General features: G+C 48.0%; 1 protein-coding gene across 3 annotated transcripts in view; it reads left to right on the forward strand.

Moving 5' to 3' along the window:
• The first annotated feature begins 513 nt into the window (after window positions 1-513).
• FMNL1 (formin like 1) overlaps window positions 514-25802 on the forward strand; it is a 56222-nt gene continuing 30933 nt past the window's right edge. For 2 of the 3 annotated variants that reach the window (XM_036756746.1, XM_036756747.1), the window contains exons 1-4: window positions 514-820; window positions 19647-19730; window positions 24430-24543; window positions 24950-25023. In XM_036756746.1, the coding sequence (XP_036612641.1) occupies window positions 692-820; window positions 19647-19730; window positions 24430-24543; window positions 24950-25023 (401 nt within the window). In that variant the 5' untranslated portion in view covers window positions 514-691. The remainder of the gene's footprint in view (window positions 821-19646; window positions 19731-24429; window positions 24544-24949; window positions 25024-25802) is intronic. The other variant, XM_036756748.1, reaches the window with a different exon arrangement.

Here is a 25802-nt window from a genome sequence, read left to right on the forward strand (position 1 = left end):
CAGCCCCTCGTGGACCGGAGCAAAGAGAGGTTTTAGGACCCTGAGGCGGCGTCGCCCGAGCCGACAGCAGCAGCTCGTGCGCCCGGCTCCCCGCTCCCTCTCCAGCAGGTGAATCGGTTTCGGTCGCCCCCTCCCCCCCGGCGGACTATGGCTCCCAGGTGCCCCCCGCTCCCGCCCCCGGGGACCGGCTCCGGGGTCCGGGCTTCCTCCCGGGCCGCGCCCTGCCCCTCGGCCTCCGCCCCCTCTCCCGCCCGCCCCCCCGGGGCTGGGTGCGCAGTGAGATGCGGTTTGGCTTTGCGCGTAAAGGGAACGAGACCAGAAGTTAGGAGATCGCGGAGGGGGGAGCCGGCGCAGGCAGCCTCCGCCGCTTCCTGCCGCCCCCACCCCCTCCTCAGCCCCAGCCCTCGGGCCCCGGCCTGGCCGCCCGCAGCCTGACTTCCTCCGCCCCGCCCGCCCGGCCGCGCTCCGCCGCTCCCCGGGGGCCCGCCTGGACGGGACGCCCGCGGCGCCCAGGGTCCCCCAGCCGCCAGCCGCCCGCCCCGGGCACCATGGACTGAGCGCCGGGCGCCGCCGAGACGCCCATCCGCCAGAGCTTCTGCCCCCGGGCACCCCTGCAGGTCTGGAGCCCCCACCTCCCGGAAAGCTGGATTTCGGACCCTTGAGGCGTCTGGCGGGCTGGGTGGGCAGCACCATGGGCAACGCGGCGGGCAGCGGGGATCATCCCCCGGCTCCAGCCGCCCTGCCCCACAAGCAGCCTGCAGCCCCGAAGCAGCCGATGCCCGGGGCCGGAGAGCTGGAGGAGAGGTTCAACCGCGTCCTGGTGAGTGCGCCCTGATGGGGGGCCCGGGGAGGGCGCTGGGGTCTCCTCCCTCTCCTGCGCCGGGCTCTGTGGCCGCCGGGACAGCGGGGACCTGGGGCGAGAGGGGGTCTCGTGCCGGAGTGAGTCAGCGTCCATGTCAGCCCCTCCCCTCGCCTCCCACCCCCACCCCAAACTTTGTTCCCTCTCTTGACTTCTGCCTCCATCTCACTCCCCACCTGCTTTGCCTTGAGCGCCGCAGGATGGAGGGGACCCGATCCTTCCCCCCAGCCCCCTCGCCGCGCCCCCGCCCCCAGCCAGGTATCCGTCCCCGGGGCTCGATGTCTTGGAGCGTGAGCGAGTCCTAGCTCTTCTCCCTCTCGAACCCAGCCTCCCTGACGTTCGCCAGGTCGGAGGAGGTCATGCCTGGCGCTAGCTTTGGGGCTGGCGCCATGGGCTGCAAAGGGTTACATGGGAAGAGAGCCTCCAGATCCCCGACCCCGGCGTTGACGTTAACCTCCTGGGAGCCGGCGGTCCAGCTCGGGTGCTTGTTCTCATTTATTCTCGTCTGGGATCGGGTTGGGGCCGGTGGGTGTCCCGGGTTATTGGGCCTGGAGCCGGGAGGAGTGGCTCCTCTTTCTCTCCCCCCACCCCTCCATCGGAGAGGTTGGGAGCCGTTATCTAGGCCAGCCCCTCTCAGCCTCTGAAGGGATGAGTGCAGGAAGCAGACCCTGCCTCTGAAAGTCAGAAGGTGTCCCTGAGCACCTGTGTGGGGGAGGGAGGCAGCAACCAGGGATAACGCTGGCAGCCAGGGATTGGCAGGGGGAGGGTTGAGTAGTGGGAAGGTGGGGATAGAAAGGTAGGGAAAATCTGACTTTCCCTGGAAAGCTTGGGACCCAGAAGTCTGGTAAAACGAGGTGGTGGGAGTGGGGTGGGCCGGGGAGGAGAAGGGAGACTCCAGAAAAGGAGACGATTTACCCTCATTTCTCCCTTTGCTTCTCCTGGACCTGACAGCAGCGTTGGGGCTGGAAGTAAGCAAATCTAGTCCCAGGTCAACCATTAGTTATGTGACCCTGGGCCTCAGTTTCCTCATCTGTTAAATTGGTTTGGATCGAAGTGATAAAAAAAGAATGGTGGATTTGAGGTCAGAGAGCCTGAACTTGAATGCCGCTTACTAACCTGTCTGACCTTGGACAAGGGTCATTTTGTCTCCCGGGACTCAATTTCCTCTTAGGATCTGTAAAATGAAGGTTGCTACTAGATGACTTCCTTTCTAGGTCTAACTGTATAATCTCTGAGGTCCCTTCCAAGGGTGACATGATTCTCTGAGCTGTCTTCTCCCAGGTCCTGTGTGAGCCACCAATTGCTAGGGACCTGGCCTTCCTCTCCTCCCCTTGAGGGAATGGGATTGATGGGGTTCCGGAGTGGGAGAGGATTATGTCTGGATATATTTGAGCTTAGGGCAGGATCTGTCAGTAATGTGGCTACCCCCTCCAGGGACCTAGCCTGTGACAGTCTACATGTGCTAATGCTTAGACCACAGCCCACATGGACAGCTTCCCAAGAGTGCCTCCAAAGAAGCAGGTTACTTCAGCGATCTTGAATATATGTGTATATATATATATATATATATATATATATATATATATATATGCTTTCAGTGTTTGACTTTGATCATCTTTCACATTCTTTCTAGACAAGAGGAGACTGAAGGGGCTGGGCCCAGAGGCTGTCAGTGTGAAACCAACCAGTTTTAGATTATTAAGTATTTATTTGCAGGTATGTGGGGGGAAGGGAGATTGGAGTGGGATCTTCTGGAATTCCCAATTCCATATAACCCCAAATCTCCCAGTGTTATTGCTGGGAAACATCTCTTCCATTTCTTTTATAGCTCCCCCATTCATTCACTCAGTAATTGAGTATCGGCTATGTACCAGATTAGATAATTTCTAAAGTTCTTTCCAGTAATGGTTCTTATTCTGTAGTCCAGTGAGATGAATGTTGCACACCTCCTTTCCCTTCCTTAACTTCCCTTCCCCCGCCTCCCCACCCTCATTCATCAACAAGTCATGGGATGGATCATTTAATTTTTCCCCTCTTCTCCCCAGGACCCTTGGGGAGTAGGATTACTGAGTAGAAATAAAGTCAGAAGCAGGGGAGGTCAGGAAGGAGTATTTCCCAGTGAATCCTGGGAGGAGGAGAATAGTCCTGAGCCCATATCTATATGATCCTTTTTTTAAAAACTATGCAAAGTAGGTGGAAGAAGTATTATGCTGCTTTTTACTGGGAAGTTAAGTGATTTGTCTGAGGCCACACCCAAGTGCTAAGATCTTAGATTTAGAGCCAAGAGTCATTTGAAATCTTTCGGTCTTGGCCAACCCCCACCCCTTTAAAAAAAAATCTTTTGGTTTTACATCACCTATATTTCGGAATGTATACCACCTCTACCCAGCAACCATTCTTTGTAAACAAAGATCAAAAAAGAAAGAGGAAGAAAAGTCATTCAGCAAATACGTCAACTGTCTCTGACATCTGGTACAATATTCCAAGTCTACAGCTAGCTCCCCCCCTTTGCAAAGACTTATTTTCCCAATCCTTCTCTAGGGCCAAGTTTCAACTCCATTTAAAAAAAGGCATTCTAGTTGATAACTTTTGTTTTTTACATTGCCTAGATTTTTCCTCTGGCCTCCCTTCTCCCCCTCCTGAAGAGCCATCCCTTATCACAAAAAAAAAAAATTTGTTTAAAGAGGAAAAAGAGAAAAAAATTCAGCAAAACTGATCAGAACCTTGGGGGGAAAAGTCTTTGTTTTTGCAGATGAAGAAATGGTCCCACGGAGGGAAATGACTTGACCAAGGTCACACAACCAGTAAATGACTGAATTGGGACTTGAATTCAGGCCCTCTTGCTCCACATCTAATGCTTTTTGACAATGCCTTTCCAGGAACCAGTAGCTGGTAATAACATTTGCTCCCCCAAGCTGAGGGACCACATAATTTTTTTGAAAAAATAACCTTTATTGCTACATTTTGTTTTTGTGTCATCTATGTTTCCTACTGTATTCTTCCCTTCACCCCATCCCAGAGAGCTATAAAGTATGAAGAAAGAAAAAAAAAGTTCTGAAAAACTGAACAACATATCAAAAAACTCTGAAGTTATACTTAGTATCCCAGACCTACAGAGCTGCCCCACAGGAGTGTGGGTGATGGAGTAGATTGGAGGACTAAGCCTGGAATCAGGAACGTGTTCTCAAACATTATTATCTGTGAGACCCTGGGCAAGTCATTTAACTTCGGCCTGTCCCAGTTTCCTTATCTGTAAAATGGGGATCATAGTAACATCTTTTCAGGGTTGTTGCAAGGATCGATGAGATCATATCTGTCAAGCTCTTAGCACATAGTAGGTGATTAATAAATGCTTGTTCCCTGCTTTCCCATCCCCACGCCTCATCAGAGGAAGGGGATGATCTTGTGTATTGGGGGCCAAGCTGGACCACAGCATCTAACTCTCTAGTGATCCCCCTCTTCTTCACCCTTTTACCCTAAATCATGCTCATGCTAGCCCCCAAGGATGGGGAGTGGGTCTTTTGGTAACCTTAGTGGCTGATGGTGCAACTCACTACGGTTAATTAAATCAAATGCCCTAAATGGCGAGGAGCTGTATCATGGAGCTTTCCAAACAATGAATGAAACAGAAATTATTAATGTTTGGTTTTAGTCGGACGCATTAGGATTTTATTGTCCGGATGTGTTTTCCGGATTCTGTAAAACTCCTTTTAATGGTAAATGGAGCCACTGGATACACAGATTGGCCTGCAAGAGAGAAGCCTTAGATACTTGTGGGTGGTGGTGGTGGATAGAAATGTTAATGCTTAGAGAGATTATCCACCAATCTATATTCTTTCTTGAGAGCCCCCCGGAATGGCAAGGGGTGAGATCTGGAGGAGAATCTTATTGGTCATTATAGATACAGAGTTCAGCTGGCTCAGTCATTTTTCAGTCCATGTCCAACTCTTCCTGACCTCACAGGCAGGTTTTTCCCTTGAGTTTTCTTGACAAAGATACTGGAGTGGTTTGCCATTTCCTTTTCCAGCTCATTTTGTAGATGAGGAAACTGAGGCGAGTGGGGTTAAGTGAGTTGCCTAGGGTCACACAGCTAGTAAGTGCCTGAGACCTGAATAGACTTCAGCACTTTAGAGTGCTAAATAGTACTGTACTATAGAGGCATTATTGGTCTAACCCTCGTCCAACATTGGGTGATTTGCCCAAAATCACACTGCTAGTAAGGCTGGATTTGAATGAACCCTCTGGGATTTCCTCATGTAGTGGAATCTGCCTCCTAGAATTTCCCGGTATAATAGAATCTATAGGCTTCCAGACTGTCAGAAGTGGGAGGGACCAGAGATCCTTTCACACTTTTTGTAGCTGAGAAAACATCGAGGCTTAGAATGAAGAATTGACTAAGGTCATACAGCAAGCTAGTGAGACAGTTATGACTAAGGAGGTGGGTGTGGGGTAGAAGGATTAAGTCAGGACACAGACGGGGAAATTTAGGAGCATGTAGAATAGTACAGATTAAATCTGTATGATGCCAGCTCTGTTCTTGTGGAGAGAATCCAGACCACACGGTGACTGGAGATTCTGTCAGTGTTTCTGCTGACCAGTGGGAGTAAGACATTTAGGCTGCCGCAAGTTAGATTTACCTAGAGGCTTGTGCCCAGGTGCATTGTGAGTGGTCACATCTTGACCCTTGATGCAGGATGTCTGATGCTTGGTTTAAGATCACCTTTATGGGGTTTGGGGAGTAAGGGAGGATATTTTATTAGAATAAGGAATAGCCTCCTGGATAAGGAGGGCCCTTAATATGTGCGAGGCACATTTGGGGTTTTCCTGGCAAAGATACAGGAGTGGTTTGCTGTTTCCTTCTCCAGTTCATTTTATAGATGAGGAAACTGAGGCAAACAGGGTTAAGTGACTTGCCCAGGGTCACACAACTAGCAAGTGTCTGAGGCCAGATTTGAACTCAGTCTTCCTGACTTCAGGCCCTTCCCTCTATTCACTTCACCACCTAGCTGCCCCACACTGTGCTAGGGTTTTACAAATATTACCTCATTTGAACATCTCCTGTGGCTATTGCTCAGCCTGTATGGGGAGGGGTAGCCCTTGCCCTCAGGGAACAGCAGCCAGTCTAAAGGGGGTGTGTGTGTATGTGTGTGTGTGTGTAGCTGTAATCTAGGTCTGAATCCAGGCTTAGACACTGTTTGGCCCTGTTGAGTCTTTTCTTCATCTGTAATATTAGCATGTTAGGCTTCATAACTTCTAAGGCCTCTTCTAGGTCTAACTGTGATCCCACTCCTATTCTGGATATCTTGGGGCCTGGCTTCTTTTCTTGGGAGGGCAGGGGGTTGTGGAGGGAAGCCTTCCCTTACAGTCACAAAATGTCAGGCCCTCTTGAGGCAGGGAAGTAAGTGTATGAAAGACGAGGAAGTTACCTGAAGAAAAAGAACCTGGTGGGTAGTGGTTTCTCAGTGTTCCTGGACGGGTTCTATCACCCCCCCCACCCCCACTCCTCTCTTCTCCCTCATCCCCAGTCAAGGCTACCTAGAGAGATGCTCACCATCCATCACAGGGCCTGGTTAGGACACCCGTGTCCACACTCGGAATCTTGGTCAGCTCTCTTGTTCTTGGTTTTTCTCAGGGACCCTTCTCACTCCCCTTTGCCTCTCCCAAACACTGGTTGGACTTCTTGAGGCACCATTCCAGCAAAGGCAGCCGAGGATTATCCCTTGGTGTGATAATGGAAAGATCACCAGTCCCGAGACCTCGGGTACAAATCCCAGCCCCAGCACTAACTACTGTTATTAACCCTGGCCAAATCACTCTTGGTTTCTTCATCCATCAAATGGATCCCAGGGTGGTGTACATCGAGCTGGCCCTGGAGCCAGGAAGACCTGAGTACAAGTCTCACCTTTGACACACACACATCATCTGTGTGACCCCAAGAAAGTTCCATAACCCTTCAGTACCCCAGGCAGCTAACTCTCTGAAACAATAATTTACACACAAGCTGCTGATTTGCATTTGTAGAGGGGTTTTCCCACACAAGGAGATCCCTAAACTGGTGAAACTACAGGTTGTTTCCCCCAAATTAATACTAATTATTAATTAATTAATACTGATACCTATACCACCCAACTCAGAGGGTTATTGTAAGGAAAACACTTTGTAAACCTTAACATGTAACATCTGTTTGAGTTGTTTTTGTCTTTGTCACCAACATCATCATTATCATTACCTTACAGCTCAGAGACACCATCTGCTGCTTTCCTTGGGCCCATGTAACCTGTCTTTTGCCCTTCCAAGCCCCCTCCCTGTTCCTGTGTAGCTATGGAAATAGTGCCCTCCCACCCTCAGTTGAGGGGGCTACCATCCCTGAGGCTACTTAGTGGGGTGCTGCTGTTTAAAATGTCGGGGTGGTGGGGGAAGGAAAGAGGAACAGATTGCAGTATGGGGTTTCTGGCTGCTGCCTTAGCAACGGTGGCGGGCCCATACTGTTCCAAGGACTCCAGTGATTTTCGAGGCTCCATCTTTCTCTCTCCCCCTCACTCCTACCTGCACCCTCCTCCCGAAGGCAGAAAGTTGTGGTAGGGTATCTCCAAGGATTTCCCCACACCTAACGTTTCTTCTGCTCTGATGTGCTCACCCAAGGCTCCAGCTGAGCTTCGGTTCAGCGCTGAATTGGTGGTCTCGCCAGAAAAGGTGTTCTCTTGTCCTAGCCCTTTCAAAAGCTGTCAGTCTCTTTGGCCTTGGGCAAATCACTTCCTTTTCCATAACCTGAGAAGATTGGGACATAGATGGACGGAACGAGAGAAAAAATTGAAACAAAAAACTGTCCGTGGAGAAAAATTTAGAAAAGAAGGTAGTGGGGGTAGGGAATAAACGTTTATTAAGTACCTACTATGTGCTAGGCACTGTGCTAAGGGCTTTACAAGTATGATTTCAACAATCCTGGGGGTTAGAAGCTATTATGATTCTCATTTTACAGTTGAGAAAACTAAGTCAGACAGAGATTAAGTGACTTGCCCAGGTTCACACAGGTAGTAATTGTCAGAGATCAAATTTTCATCCTGCTCTTCTGGACTCCAGGGCTACCACTTTCTCCACTTCATCACCTAGCTTGCAAGGGAGGGAACTCTTGCTTTCACGCTGGTTTGCAGAAGAGGGGAGGGGGGACTATAGGTGTGTGATATTGTATATACTGTCAGGGTTTATGTTTTGGTTTTGCCAAACCAATTTTTTTTTCCTTTTTTAAATTCTGTAACAAGGGATGGTTTGCTGGGTGGTAGGGGTAGGGATGGATTTGGAAATAAAAGGGATGTAAAAATAAAATATCAATAAAATATTTTTTTAAATGAGGGGGATGAACTAGATGGTTTTTTTAAAGGCCCCTTCTGGCTCTGATGTTCTTGGTTACCCCTTAGGAAGAGGAGGGCCCTCAGGGAAGGAGGGTGAGGTTGTTTATAAGTTTGTGTTCTCAGCTGTTGAACCTGGGGCTCGTCTGGGACTAAACGTGGGGTTGGGGCGGGGGATTCTAGCAGACATAGGCAGCACTCTGGCTCTGATTCCCGAAGGGAAGATCACTATTTCCATACATGTAGCTTTCTGGGCCTTTTGTTCTGTCCAGATGTAGTTCTGCAAACAGGGCAGTAGTTAACCTCACAGCATGTTAGGGATGGACCCAGTCATCATGGGGTGAGAAGAGTAAGGGTCCACAGAGGCACCTCGTGGGGATGGCTGGGAACACATGGTATAGTGGAGAGCAGGATGGACTTGAGGTCAGGAACACCTGGGGCCAGATCTGGGTTTGGACATTTATTCACTGTTTGACCGTGTCAAGTCCCTTACCTCTTTGTCCTTCAATTTCTTCATTTATTAAATGGAGATGTTATTCTCAATAACTTTTTTTTTGGAGGAGGGGGAAGGCAGGGCAATTGGGGTTAAGTGACTTGCCCAAGGTTACACAGCTAGTAAGTATGTCAGGTGGCTGAGGCCAGATTTGAACTCAGGTCCTCCTGACTCCAGGGCCGGTGCTCTGCTCACTGCACCACCTAGGCGCTCCCCCCCCCCCCCAATAACTTGTAAAGCCCTTTCTAGGTCTAACTGTGATCCTGTGACCTGCCAGGGTAATGGAGGTGAGAGCAAATGTCTGTCAATGGATCATTTTAATTAGGCCTCGCTGTTTTTCTTTTCAAAACGTTCTTCACCTCATTATCGTCATCCCCTCACAAAATAATAGTATCACTACCTTATTAATTGTGATTATTAATTATACTGATTATCACAAGCTCAGAATATTATGAATTATTAATGTATACTATCAATTATTAATGAACCATGAAATAATAATAATAGCTAATATTTATACAGCGCTTTAAGGTTTGCAGAGTGCTTTACAAATATTCTCTCCCTATAACAAGTAAGTTTGATCAAGCAGAACAGATGAATCCATTAGCTGTGTCTGAAAAGTATGTCTCATTCTGTTGTTATCTGTATGGTCATCACCTCTCTGCCAGGAAGTGTGCTTCATCATTAAAGTCATTGCATCAAATCAGAGTTCTGATCCTTTAAAGTTGCTTTCCTTAACGAGTGGTAGTCATTGTATACATTGTTCTCCTGGTTCTGTTTGCTTCGCATGTATCAGTTCATACAAATCTTCCCAGGTTTCTCTGAAAACTACTCATTTTGACATTTCTTATGGGGCAATAATATTCCCTTCAATTCCATTCATATACCATAATTTGTCTGTCTTAAGCTCAGTTTTTTTAAAAAATGACTTTTAAAAATAATAATACTTTAAATAATTAAATAATTTTAAAATAATATTTTAAATAATAAACATTTACATATTTTCTCAATTACATGTAAAGACAATTTTTAACATTCATTTTTAAAAATTTTGAGTTCTAAATCATAAGCCCAAATGTTGCTTTATTCTGTGTTCTAAGTTTCAAGCAAAGAGTATGATTGCATGTTCCTTGTTCTCGTCTTGCCCTCTCTTGTCTCTGTGCCTTTTCTTACATCATCCCTATGCCAGGAATGGACTTATTCCCCTCCCCCTCTTTCAGATTTGGCTCTGTTTTGAAGTTAAGACCAATCTCAAAGTTTTACTTCCTCCAGGAAGCCCTTTGTCATACCCCAGGTTAAAAAGATCTCTCCCATTCTAAAAAAAATTGCTTTACTTGTACCCAGAGCCAGAACTGGGAAATCCCATGCCTGGAGCAAATTCAGTTGAGGGGCAAAGGGAGGGAGAGACCCCTGTGGTTCATCTATTGGTCCCTGCTAAGTAGGGGTATCTCCAGTGGAGCAGATCCCTGGGCCAGGTGGAAAATGGGCTCTAGCTGAGAAGGAGGTAAAGGATGCAGGACCCTCAAAGGGTCAGTGTTAGAGTGGTGGCCTTGGGGCCGGGGCACACTCCTCTTCTCCCTGGCCCAGAACATAGCACCAACAGGCAGGGCGCTTACTAGGTTTTTGATCCTAGGCAAGTCACTTAAATTCTTTGTACCTCAGTTTCCTCATCTATAAAATGGGCCTTTTGGAGTCAATAACCTCTAAGCTCCTCTCAGCTCCAAATCTCTAATCCATGACCTGGCAGGGCAGTAGAGATGAGGACACATGTCTGTCCCCTCTGCCTCTCTGTCCTTTCTGTCTCATGGTCTTCTCCCACAGGGGAACCCCCATGTCATCACCCTGTGGCAAAGCCCTAGTCACGCTATGAGGGTTACTCCTCTTTTTGTTCCTTTCGCATGTAATTAACCCTTATACAAGGGAGAATGTTCTTGTGTTCTCTTCCCTGATACCCATGTTAGTCCTTTGAGAGCAGTTCAGTGTCTTATGGATGGGTGCTGGGCCAGGCTTTATGATGCTCATGATAGTCTGTATCCTTACCATCTAGCATGATGCACACAGTAGACACTTAATAAAGGATTGTTGACTTGAAGGAGGAGGGTCTTGTGAGTAGTGAACAGAGCCAATGTGACTGTAGTTGGCCTTGGGGTCTTTAGTGGTGGTCATGTCTGATGATGTCCACTCCATCTGATAGGTCTGCTGGGTTATGGGGTTGGTGGACCATCAGACTGAGAGGACCCCTAGTAGTCATGTCTGATGATGGTCACTCCATCTGATAGGCCTGCTGGGGTATGGGGTTGGTGGACCCTCAGACTGAGAGGGACTCTAGTGGTCATGTCTGATGATGTCTACTCCATCTGATAGATCTGCTAAGGATATGGGGTTGCTGGACCTTCATTCAGACTGAGAGGGCCAAAAACTCAACAAACTGGGACCAAGGGAATTGAACCCAGGAGTTCTGAATTCCAGGCACTCCTCATTCTCCCACCTAGTGCTTTTCCCAGGACCCTAAGTTGAATAAATAGCAGAAAGCAGATATCTCAGCTCTGCTTTTCTCCCTGGGAATGGCCACAGTTACCTTGGCCAAACCTTTGGGGCTGTGTAAAGGGCACAGTGGGAGGAAAGCCTAGTTCCTGGGCCTACCACAACTGGGGTGTGGCCAGGACTGTCATAGGTAGATAACTTTACGTTATATACCACCATGGTTGAGGGAGGAAAAGAGCATGGTAGTGACAAACTGAGAGCATCATGCTCAGAATCCAGGCTGGGCAGGGATGCCTCCACCTTCTCAATTCCAAAACAGGAAGAGGTTTGGTCCAACCTTGTACTGCTCAATTTCCAGTCTAATCCTGTGGAGGAAACACCCAGAGGGAAGGTACTCAAGATCAGACAACAGGAACCTAGAAAGAAGGAAGAGATGTATATGTGTATGTTTGTGTGTCTGTGTGGCTGGGGGTGGGTATGTCTGCTAGAATGTAGGAAGGAACCTCAGGTAATGGTTAGAGAGGGCTACGCATGGAGTAGTAGACCCAAGTTCAAATTCTGCCTCACATCCTGATTAGCTCTGTGACCCTGAACAAATCCCTAACATGTGCTAGCTTCACTTTCCTTGTTTGTAAAATAGGGAATAAGAATTACTTATTGTTGTGAAGGGCAATTGAATTAAGGTGATTAAAGTGCTTTGCACACTATATACTCTATACAAAACTCATTCTTATTGTTATCATAAATAGGTTTCCCTGGGAGACCAGAGCCCCGGTAATTTGGAGATCCTTGAAAGGATTCTTAGACAGACTTGGAGAGGTAGTGAAGGATAGAAGGGCCTGGTCCATGGGGTCAGAAGAGTTGGGCTGAACAACTTGAAAGGCTTTATAGGTCTAACAGTAACAGAAGGGGCTTCCCAGGGTGATGGGTTAAGCCTGGCAGAGAGTAAGGAAAAATGCCCAAAGTACCAATTATTTTCTATTCTGGGTCCATTTTATCGAGCAGGGGTGAGAAACCTGTGCCTCGAAGGCCACAGCTGCACTTGAGGACCTAAAGGGCCACATTTGGCCTCGAGGCCGTGGGTTCCCCACCCCTGTTATAGAGGGACCCCTGAGGCCCAGCCCATCAACCTATACTGCCACCACCAAAGTTTTTCAGAGGATCTCGGCAGCCCCGATGCCCCCAGATGCCCAGCTCGTGGATACCTCCAGTTGCCTTTGCCACCTTGGGGATGGCTACTCAGACACAGCAAACCCCTGGTTATGACAGTGGCAGCAGGAAACCTCAAGAGGGAGGGTACAGGGCCCCAAGTTGGAGGCATCTCCACTTTGGGAGGGTGGAGTAACCGTGCTAACGGTAGCTGTGTGTATGTCTGGTGGGGCTGGTGGGGGAGAGGCCACCACTTCCCCCTGAGAGGAGAGGTGGGGGTGGGAGGTTCCCTGATGAATGAGTACTCAGTGTAGGCAACAACAGGAAGCTTGGGGCTAAGAGTGGTGGGGCAGCAGGAAATCGTGCAGGGTGTTTCTAGTGTCAAGTGGCCAGACATCAGGGGCTGGTTGGACACCTAGCTTGTCTGTTATCTTCAAGGGGGTGGGGACCCCTTGTGTGGCTAGGAGGGTCTGTCACCCGCTCCCCTTCCTCTCTGATCCCCACATTCCCCTCGTGTTCTGTCATTAGTGCCTGCTTGTGTTCAGTCTCCCTGGCTGGAGAGCGCCAGAATGGGCGTGGGCAGCTCCATGTGCCTGCTGGCTCTGCCTTGGCTGGGATTAGGGCCTACTCTTCCTTGGCACATAGTGATCAACTCCCTTTAGGAGGAGTCCTAACCTTTTGGAGTTGTGAAATGTCTGATTTCACAAGACTTCTCCCCTTGCCCTGTGCCCTCCTAAGTGTGCCTAAAAGTGTCATGCTTTATTTTAAAAATAAACTTTTTATTGATATATTTTATTTTTACATCGCCTAAATTTCCCCCTGTATCCTTCCCTTGCCCCAGAGAGCTATGCCATATAACAAATATTTTTTTAGAGAAAAAAGAGGAAGAAGAAAAAGAAGTCAGCCAAACCAACCAGCATATCTTATTTTTAAAAATTAAAGTGATTCGGATTTTTTTAAAAAAGAAATTCATTAAAACCTCTTGAAAGAATTGCCTTAGGGCTGGAGGAGAACTGGGGTTAGGAACTGCAGGTTCATATGATGAGCTCTGGGTCTTAGACTGTGACTGACCTACTTGAAAGAAGGGACTCTTTTTGGGGGGGTCTTTCGTTGTATCCCCGTTGTTGAGCACTCTGCCTGATACATTGTGGGTACTTAATAAATGTTGGCCTGAGGTTGGGAGTTGTTCTTTTTAAAGAGGGAATGGCACCTGGTACACATCTGATCTTCTGCAGGTAAATTGGGGAGTCTCACTGGTTAGGGAAGTCCAGGCCCAGGGCAGGTTGTTGTGGGGGTGGGGGGGGTGGGAAGGAGGGAATCCAGAAGTAATGCAAGTTCAAAGTGAAACTGAGCCAGTGGAATTGAGTCTCGGTTCCCCTGATTTTGCCGAAGCGGGGAGGGAGGAGACGTTCTCCCAAGGTTCCTGGTGGAGGTAGAAGGTTACTCTTTCCTGGGCAGATGTGGATGGAACCAAATGAGATGGTTTCTGATGGCAGTGAGTTGTCGTCATTATTGGTTTGGACGACCCCCATTTGGGGTTTTCTTGGCAGAGATACTGGAGCGGTTTGCCATTTCCTTCCCCAGCTCATTTGACAGATGAGGAAACTGAGGCAAATAGGGTTAAGTGACTTGCCCAAGGTCACACAGCTAGTGGGTGTCTGAGGCTGAATTTGAACTCAGGAAGAGGAATCTTCCTGACTCCAGGCCTGGCACTCTATCCACTCCAGCACCACCTAGCTGCCGATAAACACATCTCACCTGCCTCTTAAAAGTTAGGTGGGTCCTCCAACAGGTACCTGGCTGTTCTTCTCACCGGACATTCCATCTCCTGACTCCCCTTCATACTTTTCCACCGACTGTTCCCTGGGATGCTCTTCTTCCTCATCTCCACCTCCAACCTTCCATCAGTCCTCAGCAAGAGGCCTTTGCCAGTCTCCCTCAAAGCTATTGCTCTGCCTCTGAGATTACCTCCCAGGGTGTATCTTTTATGTACATAGTCGTTTGCATGTGTCTCCCCCATCAGAATGGGAGCTCCTTCAGGGCCCAGACCCTGTTTTTGCTTTTATTTGTATCCCAAGTGTTTAGTATAGGGTTTGGCATGCAGTAAGTGCTTAATAAATGCTTGTTGAATCACTAATGGAATGGCCATTCAGCCTTTGCCTGAAGATCTCTGATGAAGGGGAACCCTCTTCTCTTTAAAAATGTATTTTTATTTTGAGCTTAAATAGAATGGGCATTTTCTTTTTTTTTTCCTTTTCTAATTGCATTTTCTGTCTACACAGTAAGCAGAATGTAAAAGAATTGTACATGAAACTACAGGTGTCTACAGCTTGTTTTTTATTTTTGTTTTTAAGTGTCTGCCAAGCTTTCAAAGCTATCCTACCTGGCTGTGCTTCTTGCTGTTAACCCTTTAATCCCTGAAGCAGCCCATTCTGCTTTAGGCAGATCAGGGCTCTTTGTTCTCTGCCTTCTAAGGCCAAACCAAAGAAGTTTGGACCCTCTGTTTCATTGATTGCCTTTCAAATACTCGAAGACGGCTACCATGTCCTGCCTCCCTGCTCCCCACCCCCTGCCCCATCCCCCACAAGTCCTCTGTTTTTCAGATTAAACGTTCCCATTTCTTTCAACTGATCATTAATAGGAAAGTCTGATAAACAGACCCTAACTTACTTCTTTGGAATTAAGTCCTACCATCAGGTGCTTCTTTTCTTTTCCTTCTACACTCTGTTCCTCCAGACTAAAGGGATTCCCTTGAATGGAGAGGGGTGGGAAGAAAAAGCTATGCTCACAGAACCTAACCCCACCCCCAACCCCCAACTACAGGCCTTTCCTCCTGGGGATGGATCCTCCTGTGATGGCCATTTTTCACTTGTGATGTCCACTTTTTCTCTTCTTATAATACACACTCATTGTCTCTGGCTCTCCTGCTATGCCCAGTCTGTCCCTCCCCCCTCTACTGGACAACTGTTCATTCTATTCCCTGCCCAGGAAGTGGGGTGTGCCCCTCCCAGCTCAGCCCCAGGGTGCACCTGTCCCTGGTGTTCAGAAGCTATGAGGGGAGGGTGGTGGCAGGCAGAGGACAGTGCCAGACAGGCATGGATGCCCAAGTAGTGGTGACCTTCTTCTCCCTGTTTTTCCCCTAACCTCACTATGCTGGCTAACATAGCCAGCCACAGTCTATGCTGAGCTATCTCTGGCTTATGCTCCCCTTTCCTTTCCTGTTATGCCCCCAGGGTGCACCTCTGCTCCCCCCCCCCAATCAGTGTAGAGGCAGCCCCCTTCCCTGTGAGATGCCCCATTGTAGCTATGGGCACACCAGGGCAGCAGCTGCTAATTAGCACTTGGTTCCATTAGAGTTATTTCTGATGCCTGAGCCTAAATTTAGCCTGGCTGGCAGGCTGTCGTGTGTATCTCCACCCCCCCCCAATAAAAAACCTCCTGACTTGATGGGGGGGGGACATGACTGATATTTGGGCAAGGGGAACAGGTACTGCCTGGGCTCTCCCTGATTTCCCCCTTGGGTTGGTTCTAATACAAGTGCCAGGGGTGAGCTAGGAGAAACCCAGGTGTCCCACTAGGCTTTGCTCACCCGAACACCTCCCATTATCCATTGGACTGTACTATCTTATAGGGCTGGAACTGTCACCTTTGGATGCTTCCTGGTGTACTGGAAAGAGTGTTGCTTCTGGAGTCAAAAGTCCTGGGTTCAAACTCCATCTCTACCACTACTTACTTCTGTGACCTTGGGCAAGTCAGTGGGTCACTTTGTCTCTCAATGAAATGATTGGACTGTGACCTCTGATAATCCTTCCAGCTCTAAATCGTTATGATGTTATGATCTCTGCCGACTCCTGGGAATGGCCCCTCTCCCTACCTCCCTGCACCCCCCCCCCAAAAAAAAGCAATAGTCATTTTCTAGAAGAATCACTAGGATAGAGAAAGATGGAGAAGCTGATGGGAAAAGGTTCCAGTGGTAAACTGATCCCCTGCCCTTTCTGTGTCTCCCCCTGCCCAAGGCTCTGGGCCCTCCCGTCCTATTTGCTCCATGGCTTCCGGACCCTGATGCTGTACACCCTCTCCTGTTGTACTAACTTCCCCTGCTGTCTTCATAAGGTTTGTCAAAGGTAGTTAGGTGTCCTCCCTCGATCTCTCCCTTCATCTCTTCTCTCTTCTCTGTTTCACTTTCTCAGTCTCTCAATTCTCTTTGTATGTTTCTCTTGTTCTCTGAGTCTATCTCACTCCCCCATTTTTCTTATCCGGTTCTTCTGTCTTTGTCCCTTACTTGTGCAGGGCATGGGGGGGGTATCTGTCTGTCTCTGTCTCCCCCTCCCCCCATCTCTGTCTCCCACTCCTCTCCTTCCCAATTCTCTCTGACTCCGGGTCCTCTTTCCCAGTGTCTGTTGTTCTATCTCTGGCTTCTCGCCCACCTGTGACCTCTCTCTCTCTGACACGTCTGTCTTACCGGTGAAATGAGACAGACATCTGTAGACATCTTGGGTAGTCTTGGGTGGTGAGGTAGGTCTAGGCAGAAAGGCGCTTGAGGAATCACTTTTTGTGGTACCCAGCCAAACCAAGCGGGTGATTTGTTGGCTCAGAACATCTAAGGGGGTGTTATCCCTTCAGTGGATGGATCCCTTGCTCAGAACCTGCCCAAACAAGAGGCAGATATTGGTCCTCAACCAAACCCATTGAGGGGCAGACTGACACCCTTGCCCATTGATCGCTTGGCCTATACCTTTTGGTGATTGAGTGGTGAGGGGAGCAGAGAGGAGATAGAAGTTGTTTCCGGTTTCATAACTTGGGGAAAGAGAAGATGTTCCCCCACTATCTTCCCCAACTTGGCCCTCATCTGTCTGGGGAACGGGCCACTGGGCCTGGAACGGTTACCACATTTCCTGTGGGGGTGGGCCCAGGGGGAACAGTTAGGAAATGGCGGCACTGAGTGCTTGATTTCCTGTTGCTTGAAGGACAGTCCGTACAGCAGTGATTTTGGGGTGAGGGTTGACATCCTCCAGTCTTCAGAGGTTCCCCAGGTCCATACTTCAGTTTTGGGTATACCCAACCTGGCCTTCCTGGAAGGGGGCCTTCTGAGGAAGGAAGCTCTGTGGGAGGGTGTGGCCTAGATTCTCCCTCTTATGATGAGCTAACATGTTGGCTTGGGAGTCACAGAGGCAAAAAAAGGGTCTCTTTACATCTCTCTAAGGCTAGGGTCTGTGGATAGTTTTCACTGTGTCCATGAACTTGGATGGGCCAAAATTTAAAAAATTACGTTTTTACTTTCATTTATGTATCATCTTAGCATTTATTTAGAAAATTGAGCATTTCCTTCAATTATTTAAAAGCATTCTTCTGAGAAGAGGTCCATAGATTTGACACAGACTATCAGAGGGGTCCATGAGATTGAAAAACTTCTTCCGGGCTTGGAGGGAGGCCAAGTGAGGAGAGCACACGTGTGGGAGAACCTGATAAAATTTGTACTCATGAAAACTTTGGAATATTTTACTGTGTGGGAACACTTATGGGGCATATAAGGTGGGGTATGTGAAAATGCTAGTATATACATGGATGGGGAACCTGCAGCCTCGAGGCCATTTAGGCCCTCAAGTGCCACCCTTTGACTGAATCCAAACTCTACAGAACAAATCATTAGTGTGTCGGGGGGTGTATATGAGAACATTGTGTGTGTAAGCGTGTCTGTATGAGAACATTATTGTGTACGTGGGTGTGTTCAAGAGAATTAGTGTGTGGGAGTATGTGTGATAGTGTTTGTATGATAATAACAATGCTACTCCCATTGGTTCTAATCCTTCCATGTAACATGACTAATGTGAAAATATGTTTAATAGGAATGTGTATGCAGAGCCTTTATCAGATTGCATGCCATCTTGGGGGGGAAGGGGAGAAAATTTAAAACTTAGGGAAGTGAATGTTGAAAACTAAAAATAAACAAACTTATAAAAAAATAACCACAATAGCCAACATTTACATACAACTTTAAAAGCTTGCAAGGGAGTTGACATTTAGTCATATGGATTCCTCACAACCGCCCTAGGAAGCGGGTACTATTATTATCAACCCCTTGCTCCAATTTAAATGAAGAGCTGTGTTTGTAAGCAAAGGGGATGTATATATGTATGTGAATGGTCTTGGTAAGGGTATAGTAAGTGAAGGGGTCTAAGTGGGCATGATCAAAGGGAGGTGAGAGGAGTGGCATGTTGGGTGGGGGGAGGAGCAGAGAAAGAAAGAGAGAGGGGGAGAGAGAGGGGAGAGAGAGTTCTGACCTGGAGTTCTTCAGGGATGTCAGATTAGGAATCTGAGTTTCTGTTTGACCCTTAGGTAGAGTGAGCCTAGCCCTCAGGCCAATTAAAAAGTCTTTGGGGCCCCCAGAGGTCCCCACCTGTGGTCCTTATAACACCCAGGGAGTTCAACAGCCCTGGGTTTAGGAGCAGGACTGTGTAAGGTGAGCTTGCAGATTTATTCCTCTGAGGGTCTGTCATGGAAGGTGGATAAGAGAGAGAGGGCTTGGTCTTTTTTTTTCTAAGACTCAGATTGCTAAGGGTAACATCACCCAAGGGAATTCCCAGGTAGGTGGTAGGACTAGAACCCAAGAGACTGAAACCCCAGGCCCTGGTGGTTTGTCTTATTTCCTGTGGGGTGTGTTCTTTCCAGAGTCCCCTTCCCACATGAGAAACCATGACTCACCTTCCCCAGTTCCCCAGACTTGAGTTTCTCCTACTTTCCAAGCAAAATGCCTACTCTGTACCCATCAGGGGACCCCGAAAGGCCCACACTGGAGCATTGGGATTTGAGGGAGAGAAGAGAGGAGCCAGGGCCCTTCTCCACAGAGTGGTTTGCTGGGTGCTAAGTTCCCATGAAGGAGTTGAATGATACTTGGGAGAGTGTTTGTGCGTACATGGGGGGTTACACTTATAGGCATGTGTATGTATGGCGGCCCATGGGCATGGCTAACAAGGGAAGTAGAGAGCCCCCTGTGCATTGCTTAGTGCTTGGCTCTCCTGTTGTATCCTCCCTCCAGGTCATCGGGGAAAGTAGGCCAAATCCATGTCAGGGATGGAGAAACTGGGGCCCCAGGAAGGTTAAAGAACAGGCTAAGGTCATTCACGGAGCTGCTGGCAGAACCGGCCTGGGAACCCAGGGCTCCCATTCTTCATCCCAGGCTCTATTGCTGTGGGATCATCTGTCACAGGCTTTGGGGGACTCTGTATTTTCCTGCCTTCCCCTTGTTTGTTCCCACCATCTATCCCATTCCCTAGGCACTAAAACCTGTGTTCATTTGTCTCTCTGTCCCTGGCAGAACTGCATGAACCTGCCCCCTGACAAGATACAGCTTCTGAGCCAGTATGACAGCGAGAAAAAGTGGGAGTTGATCTGTGACCAGGTAAGAGCAAAGTGGGACCCTCCCTCCCTGCTGTGGCATGTGGGGGTGAGGAAGAGGGTGTGGGGAGTGGAGGAGGGGAGCAGCAGGGCAGGAATCTCTCATGATCCTTCAGCTGGTATGATGTGAGGGTACTGTAGGGAAATAAAATTCTGGGTGGGAGGGATAGCCAATGGAGGGAAGGAGCTGTGGCCTAGATTTAGAGCCTGGAGTGGAGGGACTTATGCAGCTCTTAGGAATTCCCCCCCAACTTTCCCCATGAGGGACAAAGCACCAATTTAGTCACTGACTGGTTAGATAAAGAACACTTAGTCTGAAGGGCTCAGGGCTGCCCTGAGAGCAAAGCCAGAAACATTACTCTAATATTCTGTGTTGTCATCGAAGAGGGCATCCCCTCCAAGAATCCAGATCACCACCACATCGACACAGCCCACTCTCAGCTTACTGAGTCACCGGGGACCCCTCACTGGGAACGTGTCCTTCATCCACCAGCCGTTACACATCTGAATACAGGCCGTCTCCCAGCCAAGGGTCTGGGGAAGGGGAAGGGAGGGTGACTTCTAAGGTCTATGGTGTTAGAAAAAGAGCAGTGGACAGGAAGTCAGGGCACTTGGGTTTGGATCTCTGGCGCCTCCTGGTTGTGTGACCTCTGACCTCTCTGAGTCTCAGTTTCTTCATTTGTAAAGTGTGGATAAGAATGCTTCCAATTTTACAAGGTAGTTGTTTTTATCTTTCATTTTTAATTTTTTTTGGGTGGGGTGGCCATTTGCTTTATTCACAAGCATTCTCTGTCCTTCCTCCTACCACCTGCCCTCCTCCCCCCACCAATTAAACATACAAAAAAAGAAAATTAAACCTTAACAACAGGTATTCACAGTCAATTCCCTCATCGGCCATATCCAAAAATGTGTAGCCCATTCTGCATCTCTTTGCCCGAAGGCGGATAGCATGTGTTTCATCTTTGGATGTCTGGAATGGTAGCTTGCCAGGGTATTGATCAGAGTTCTCAACTCTTCCAAAGCTACTGTTTTTTTTTAAGGTATAATGTTATTATTACACACATTGTTCTCTCAGCTATGTTCGTCCACTTTGTTCTGCATCATTTCCTACAGATCTTCCCAGTTTTCTGTTAAGCTGTCCGCTTTTGTCATTTCTTGTGGTAAAATGATATTCCTTTACATTTCTATACCATAATTGGTTTAGTTTATTAGTTTTTCCTCAACAGCTGGGCATCCCCTTATTTGCCAATTTGTCTTTTTTTTGCCACTAAGAAAAGGACTACTCTTAAGAAAAGAGCTGCTGTAAATATTTTTGTACACACGAGTCGTTTCCCTCTTTCTTTGAGGCATATACCTGGTAGCGGCGTTGCTGGGTCAAAACATGTGCTCCAGAGAGGGATAGATGAGAACAGCGAGTGTTTCTATAGCATTTTAAGATCTGCAGAGAACCTTAAAAATATCTCATTTTATCCTTACAACCATCTTAGAAAGTAGGTGCTGTTATGTTGAGTAAACCAAGGCAGTAAGCGGTCGAGTGACTTGCCCAGGGTCACGTATCTAGTAAGGGTCTCGGGTTGGATTTGAACTCAGATCCAGAGCTCAATCCACTCCTCCACCTAGCTGCCATTGTAAAGGAAGTATTTTATAAACCTTAAAAATACTATAGAACTACAATTGTTCTTTATTAAAATGTTTTGATGTCATAATAGTAACATTATGCTGCCTGAGTTGGTATTGTGTTTTAGCACCAAAGAAGAAACATATCTTTATGTGTTTTCTCATTTTGTCCCCTGGAAGGTGGTACAGGAGGATTATGTTCCCATTTTACAGATAGACTCTGGTCCAGAGAAACTGAGTGATTTGTTAAACAGAGCTGGTTGGTTCATTTCTCCATGTTTGAGATTTGCCAGATGCCCTCACTCTTCTTCCTGCGATGCCCTAGCCCATCAGCGCTGCTGTTAGAAGCTGCCCAGGAGGGAGGGGCTGGGGCTGGTGCTGGGGAAAGCCTTGCCACTGCAGTGAGAGATGGAGAGACATAAAGGAGCCTTCTCTCCCAGCAAGCAGCTAGGGAGGAGGAGGAGGGAGGAGTAAGGAAACCTCCCCAGAGACCCAGGGTTGGGTCCTGGCTCTCTTGCTAATGGGATGGTGGAGCTACTTTGCTGAGACTCATCATGGGGTGTGCGTGTGGTGGTGGTGGTAGGGACGGTTAGCAGGGAATTAAGCTGAGAACTGGGGATAAGACTAGGGATAAGGATCCACAGTTTTGGGGGCATTGCAAAGGCTCCCAATGCTGGCATCAAAGGGCTTGAGAGAGGGGAGAAGTTGGAGGTATAGAGAATACTATAGGAGTTCTGAGAAGAAGAAGGTTTTGACTTCAGCTCTGGATGCCAGTCTTGTTAGAAAGAAGCAGTTATTGGCACCTATGAACATGTTCTAATAGGTACAAAGAGATAAGCTGTGTGTGCCTCTCCTGACAGGTGCCCACTGACATGGGAACATGCTCTAACATGAGAGTATGTACCCAGGCAGGGGCCTGGAGGACAGCTAGTGTGTGTGTGTGTGTGTGTGTGTGTGTGTGCGCGCGCGCGCGCGCGCGCGCGCGCCTGTTGAGGGGGGTGGTGCTTTCTGCCTACTAAGACCTCTGCAGCTGCCACTCTTGGGCTGGGCAGATGGCTTGAGGGCGTGGAAGGCTTTGGAAAGAAGAGGGCGACCAGGAGCTCCAGCCTCGAGGATGAGAATGGCATTGCCTGGGCCACTGGGAAGGTGGACCGAGGGTGGTGGTCTCAGAATGTTGGCTCCAGAACTTCCCTCCTTTGGCTCTGAGCCTGCCCTTGGACAGAGGAGGGACATGGCATCTGGGCCCACTGCCCAAGGTGGCAGCGTGGGCAAAGCTTGAGAAGGGGCAGGGGAGCCATCTAGTGGTGTTTCGCTGTCACCACAAGGCAAGGCCTTTCAGTCATTCTTGGGGACTGAGGGTGTGGTCAGAGGCTGAAGTAAAGAGATGAGTTAGGGGCTAGGCCATGGATTTTGAACATGGATTTGGTAATCATTCCTTTCAACTAAACAGTACCTATACATCCATCTTGTATATATAGGGTGATACGATATACATGTACAAATGTATCTGTGAATATAATATGAATCATGGGGGGGGAGGAAATGCAAACCCAAACACTTTCCCCACAGTCACCACATGAAGTAAGTAGTATAAATTATTGCTATTCCCTTTAACAGATGAAAACACTGAGGTTCAAAACCCATATTCTCTCTATTATACTTCACTGGTCCCTTATGAGTGATTTTTTTTTTTAGTGTCCTTAACTCTTGGAATAGACTTGCTAAGTGTTAGAGGAAAGGGCCGAATTGTAAAGAGAGCCATCTGGTAGTACTGAGTGCCAAGGATGGGGTGAGGGAGGGCAGGGGGAACTAACTATTAGAGATTTTTATAAAGGATGGTTACTCAACATACAATTCAGTATCATAGTGACTTTTACCAGATAAGAAATGGAGACATATACAAGTTGATGGCCGTGAGTCTGGCTTCCTTCCTTTCTGTTTATCACAGGAGGGACTGATGGTCCAATATGGATGGCTCCTTCCTCCCTCCGTGTCTCTTTGAGCCAGGCTTTTTTAGTCTCTACACATCTGGACACCCTCATTCCTCTTTTTCTCTTCCTAGTTTCATTTCCTTCACATGTGGTGGTTGGGAGGTGGTGAGGGGGCTGGACTTGATGACAGATCTGAGGTTCCTTACAGCCCTGAATAGATTATGACTAACTCCGGATTTAAAGCCAGAAGACCTGGGTTCAAATCCTATCTGTGTGTTCATGGGACAAGCTTTAATTAATAGCTAGCATTTAGGTAACACTTTAAGATTTGCAGGCAGCTAGGTGGCACAGTGGATGCAGTGCTGGGCCTTCCAGTCTTTCTAGCTGTGTGACCCTGGACAAGTCACTTCACCCTGTTTGCCTCAGTTTCCTCATCTGTAAGATGAGCTGGAGAAGGAAATGCAAACCACTCTGGTATCCTTGCCAAGAAAACCGAAAGTGGGGTCACAAAGAGGCAGACACGACTGAAAAATGACTCAACAACATTAAGGCGTCTCATGTGATCCTCATGACAGTCCTGGGGAATAGATGCTATTATCATGACCATTTACAGATGAGACAAAGACTGGCCCAGTGTCACACAGCTAGCACATGTCTGAGGCAGGATTCAAACTCAGTTTTCTGGAATCCAAGTCCAGCACTCTATCTAGGTTTGCTCCCCAGCTGCCTGGGATCTTTGAGGTCATCTAGTCCAATCTGCATCTTTTTTTTATAGGTGAGGAAACTGAGGCCCAGAAAGCTTAAATCAAGCCAAGGTCACAAAGATAATAAGTAACAGTACTAGGATTTGAACCCATTTTAAGGGGGATTTTTTTTCTACTTTTCCTTGGCAAATCACTTAGCTTTTCTGGGTCTCAGTTCCTTCATCTGTAAAATGAGGGGGTTGTCTGGAACGATCCCTGAGGTTCATGTTAACTCAAACCCTATCATCCTATGCCTGTCTTTTTCCCCCCTCCACCTCCTTTGGTCAGATCTTCCCATTTGTGCTGGGAGCCTCCAGGTGTGTTCTGTCCTGTGTGTTGGAGAAAACAGAGGTATATAGCTGGGCTGTGGAAGTACTCAAAGACTTTCCACCTTTCTTTCCCCACCTTCTAGGAGCGGTTTCAAGTCAAGAACCCCCCAGCAGCCTATATCCAAAAACTTAAGAGCTACCTGGAGACGGGTGGAGTCAGCAGAAAGGTGACAGCTGATTGGATGACAAACCTGGGGGTATCTTCCTCCTCTTATATTGTCTTGCTTCTCTCTTCCCTTGCACCTTTCACACCTTGGGCACCAGGAATAAAGTGTGTATGGAGGGACATGTGCATGTATGTCCAAGCGAGAGAGTACCCTAGATAGACTGGCGTGAATAGGAGGGTCTGTTCATGCCCATAGCTATAGTTAATGTCCCAACAGATGCAAGAAGGTGGGGAGGAAAGGGAAGCAGGAGCATGAAAAGAGTGTGCCCACTGGTGTGTGTGTGTGTGTGTGTGTGTGTGTGTGTGTGTGTGTGTGTGTGTGTGTGTGTTTGCTTTCCTGGCTGCCATCTGAGGGACCCAGGTGAGCCTTGAAAAGAGGGAGGACAGATAGGCCTTGGGTTCCTACTTACCAGGCTTCCTCTGTCTTTGGCTCATAGTTTAAGAGGCGTGTTCAGGAGTCCACACAGGTCCTTCGGGAGCTGGAGATTTCACTGAGGACCAACCACATTGGGTAAGTGAGGGTCCCTGGACTTCTCATGTCATAGCAGATCTGGGTGGCCCCCTTAGCTAGGGTACAAGTCTCTGGAACCCTTATTCTTGCTTTTTCACCATAGTCAGAGCTCTAGTTTCTCCTCTGGGCTTTGTTTTGGGGAGCTGAGGTGTCTCTGTATTGAAGGGAGGGGGAGAAATTATATCTTATTTAAAACAGGGGTTCTTAACTATTTCCATATATTATGGATCTTTTTGGCAGTTCGGTGAAGCCTATGGACTTCGTCCCAGAATAATGTTTTTAAATGCACAAAATAAAATACATAAGATTACAAAAGAAACCAGTTATTTTGAAATATAACTATCAAAATATTTTTAAAAATAAATTCACAGACCTTTGGTTAAAAACCTGTGACCTAAAATCTATCATACACTCCATATCCTGGCAGACTTGGGGGATGCCTTCCCTCTTTGCCTTTTCTTCCAGCAGAGGATGGGAGTAGGCTCTTTCTCTTCCCCATCTCTCTGGACCACCCCCATACCAAGCAGAGATGATGGTAGACTCTGTGCTCCCAACTTCCTGGCATGGCCCACGGCTAGTGCCTGGAAGCTGCCGTCTAGTGAGCCAGTGCCAGGGTGTGTCTGGTGCCCGGGAGGCAGTGGACATTTCCCTGGGGAAGCCTGGAAGATGACACTGTAGTGTTGAATGGTTTACTTTCCTCTCTACCTCCTCCTCCCTCACCATGCCTCTACATTTGGGATAGAAGAAGTGACGGGAGCAGCATCTTCTCCTTTTGGTCT

The sequence above is a fragment of the Trichosurus vulpecula genome, chromosome 4 (assembly GCF_011100635.1).
Source record: "Trichosurus vulpecula isolate mTriVul1 chromosome 4, mTriVul1.pri, whole genome shotgun sequence".
Classification (NCBI taxonomy): domain Eukaryota; kingdom Metazoa; phylum Chordata; class Mammalia; order Diprotodontia; family Phalangeridae; genus Trichosurus; species Trichosurus vulpecula.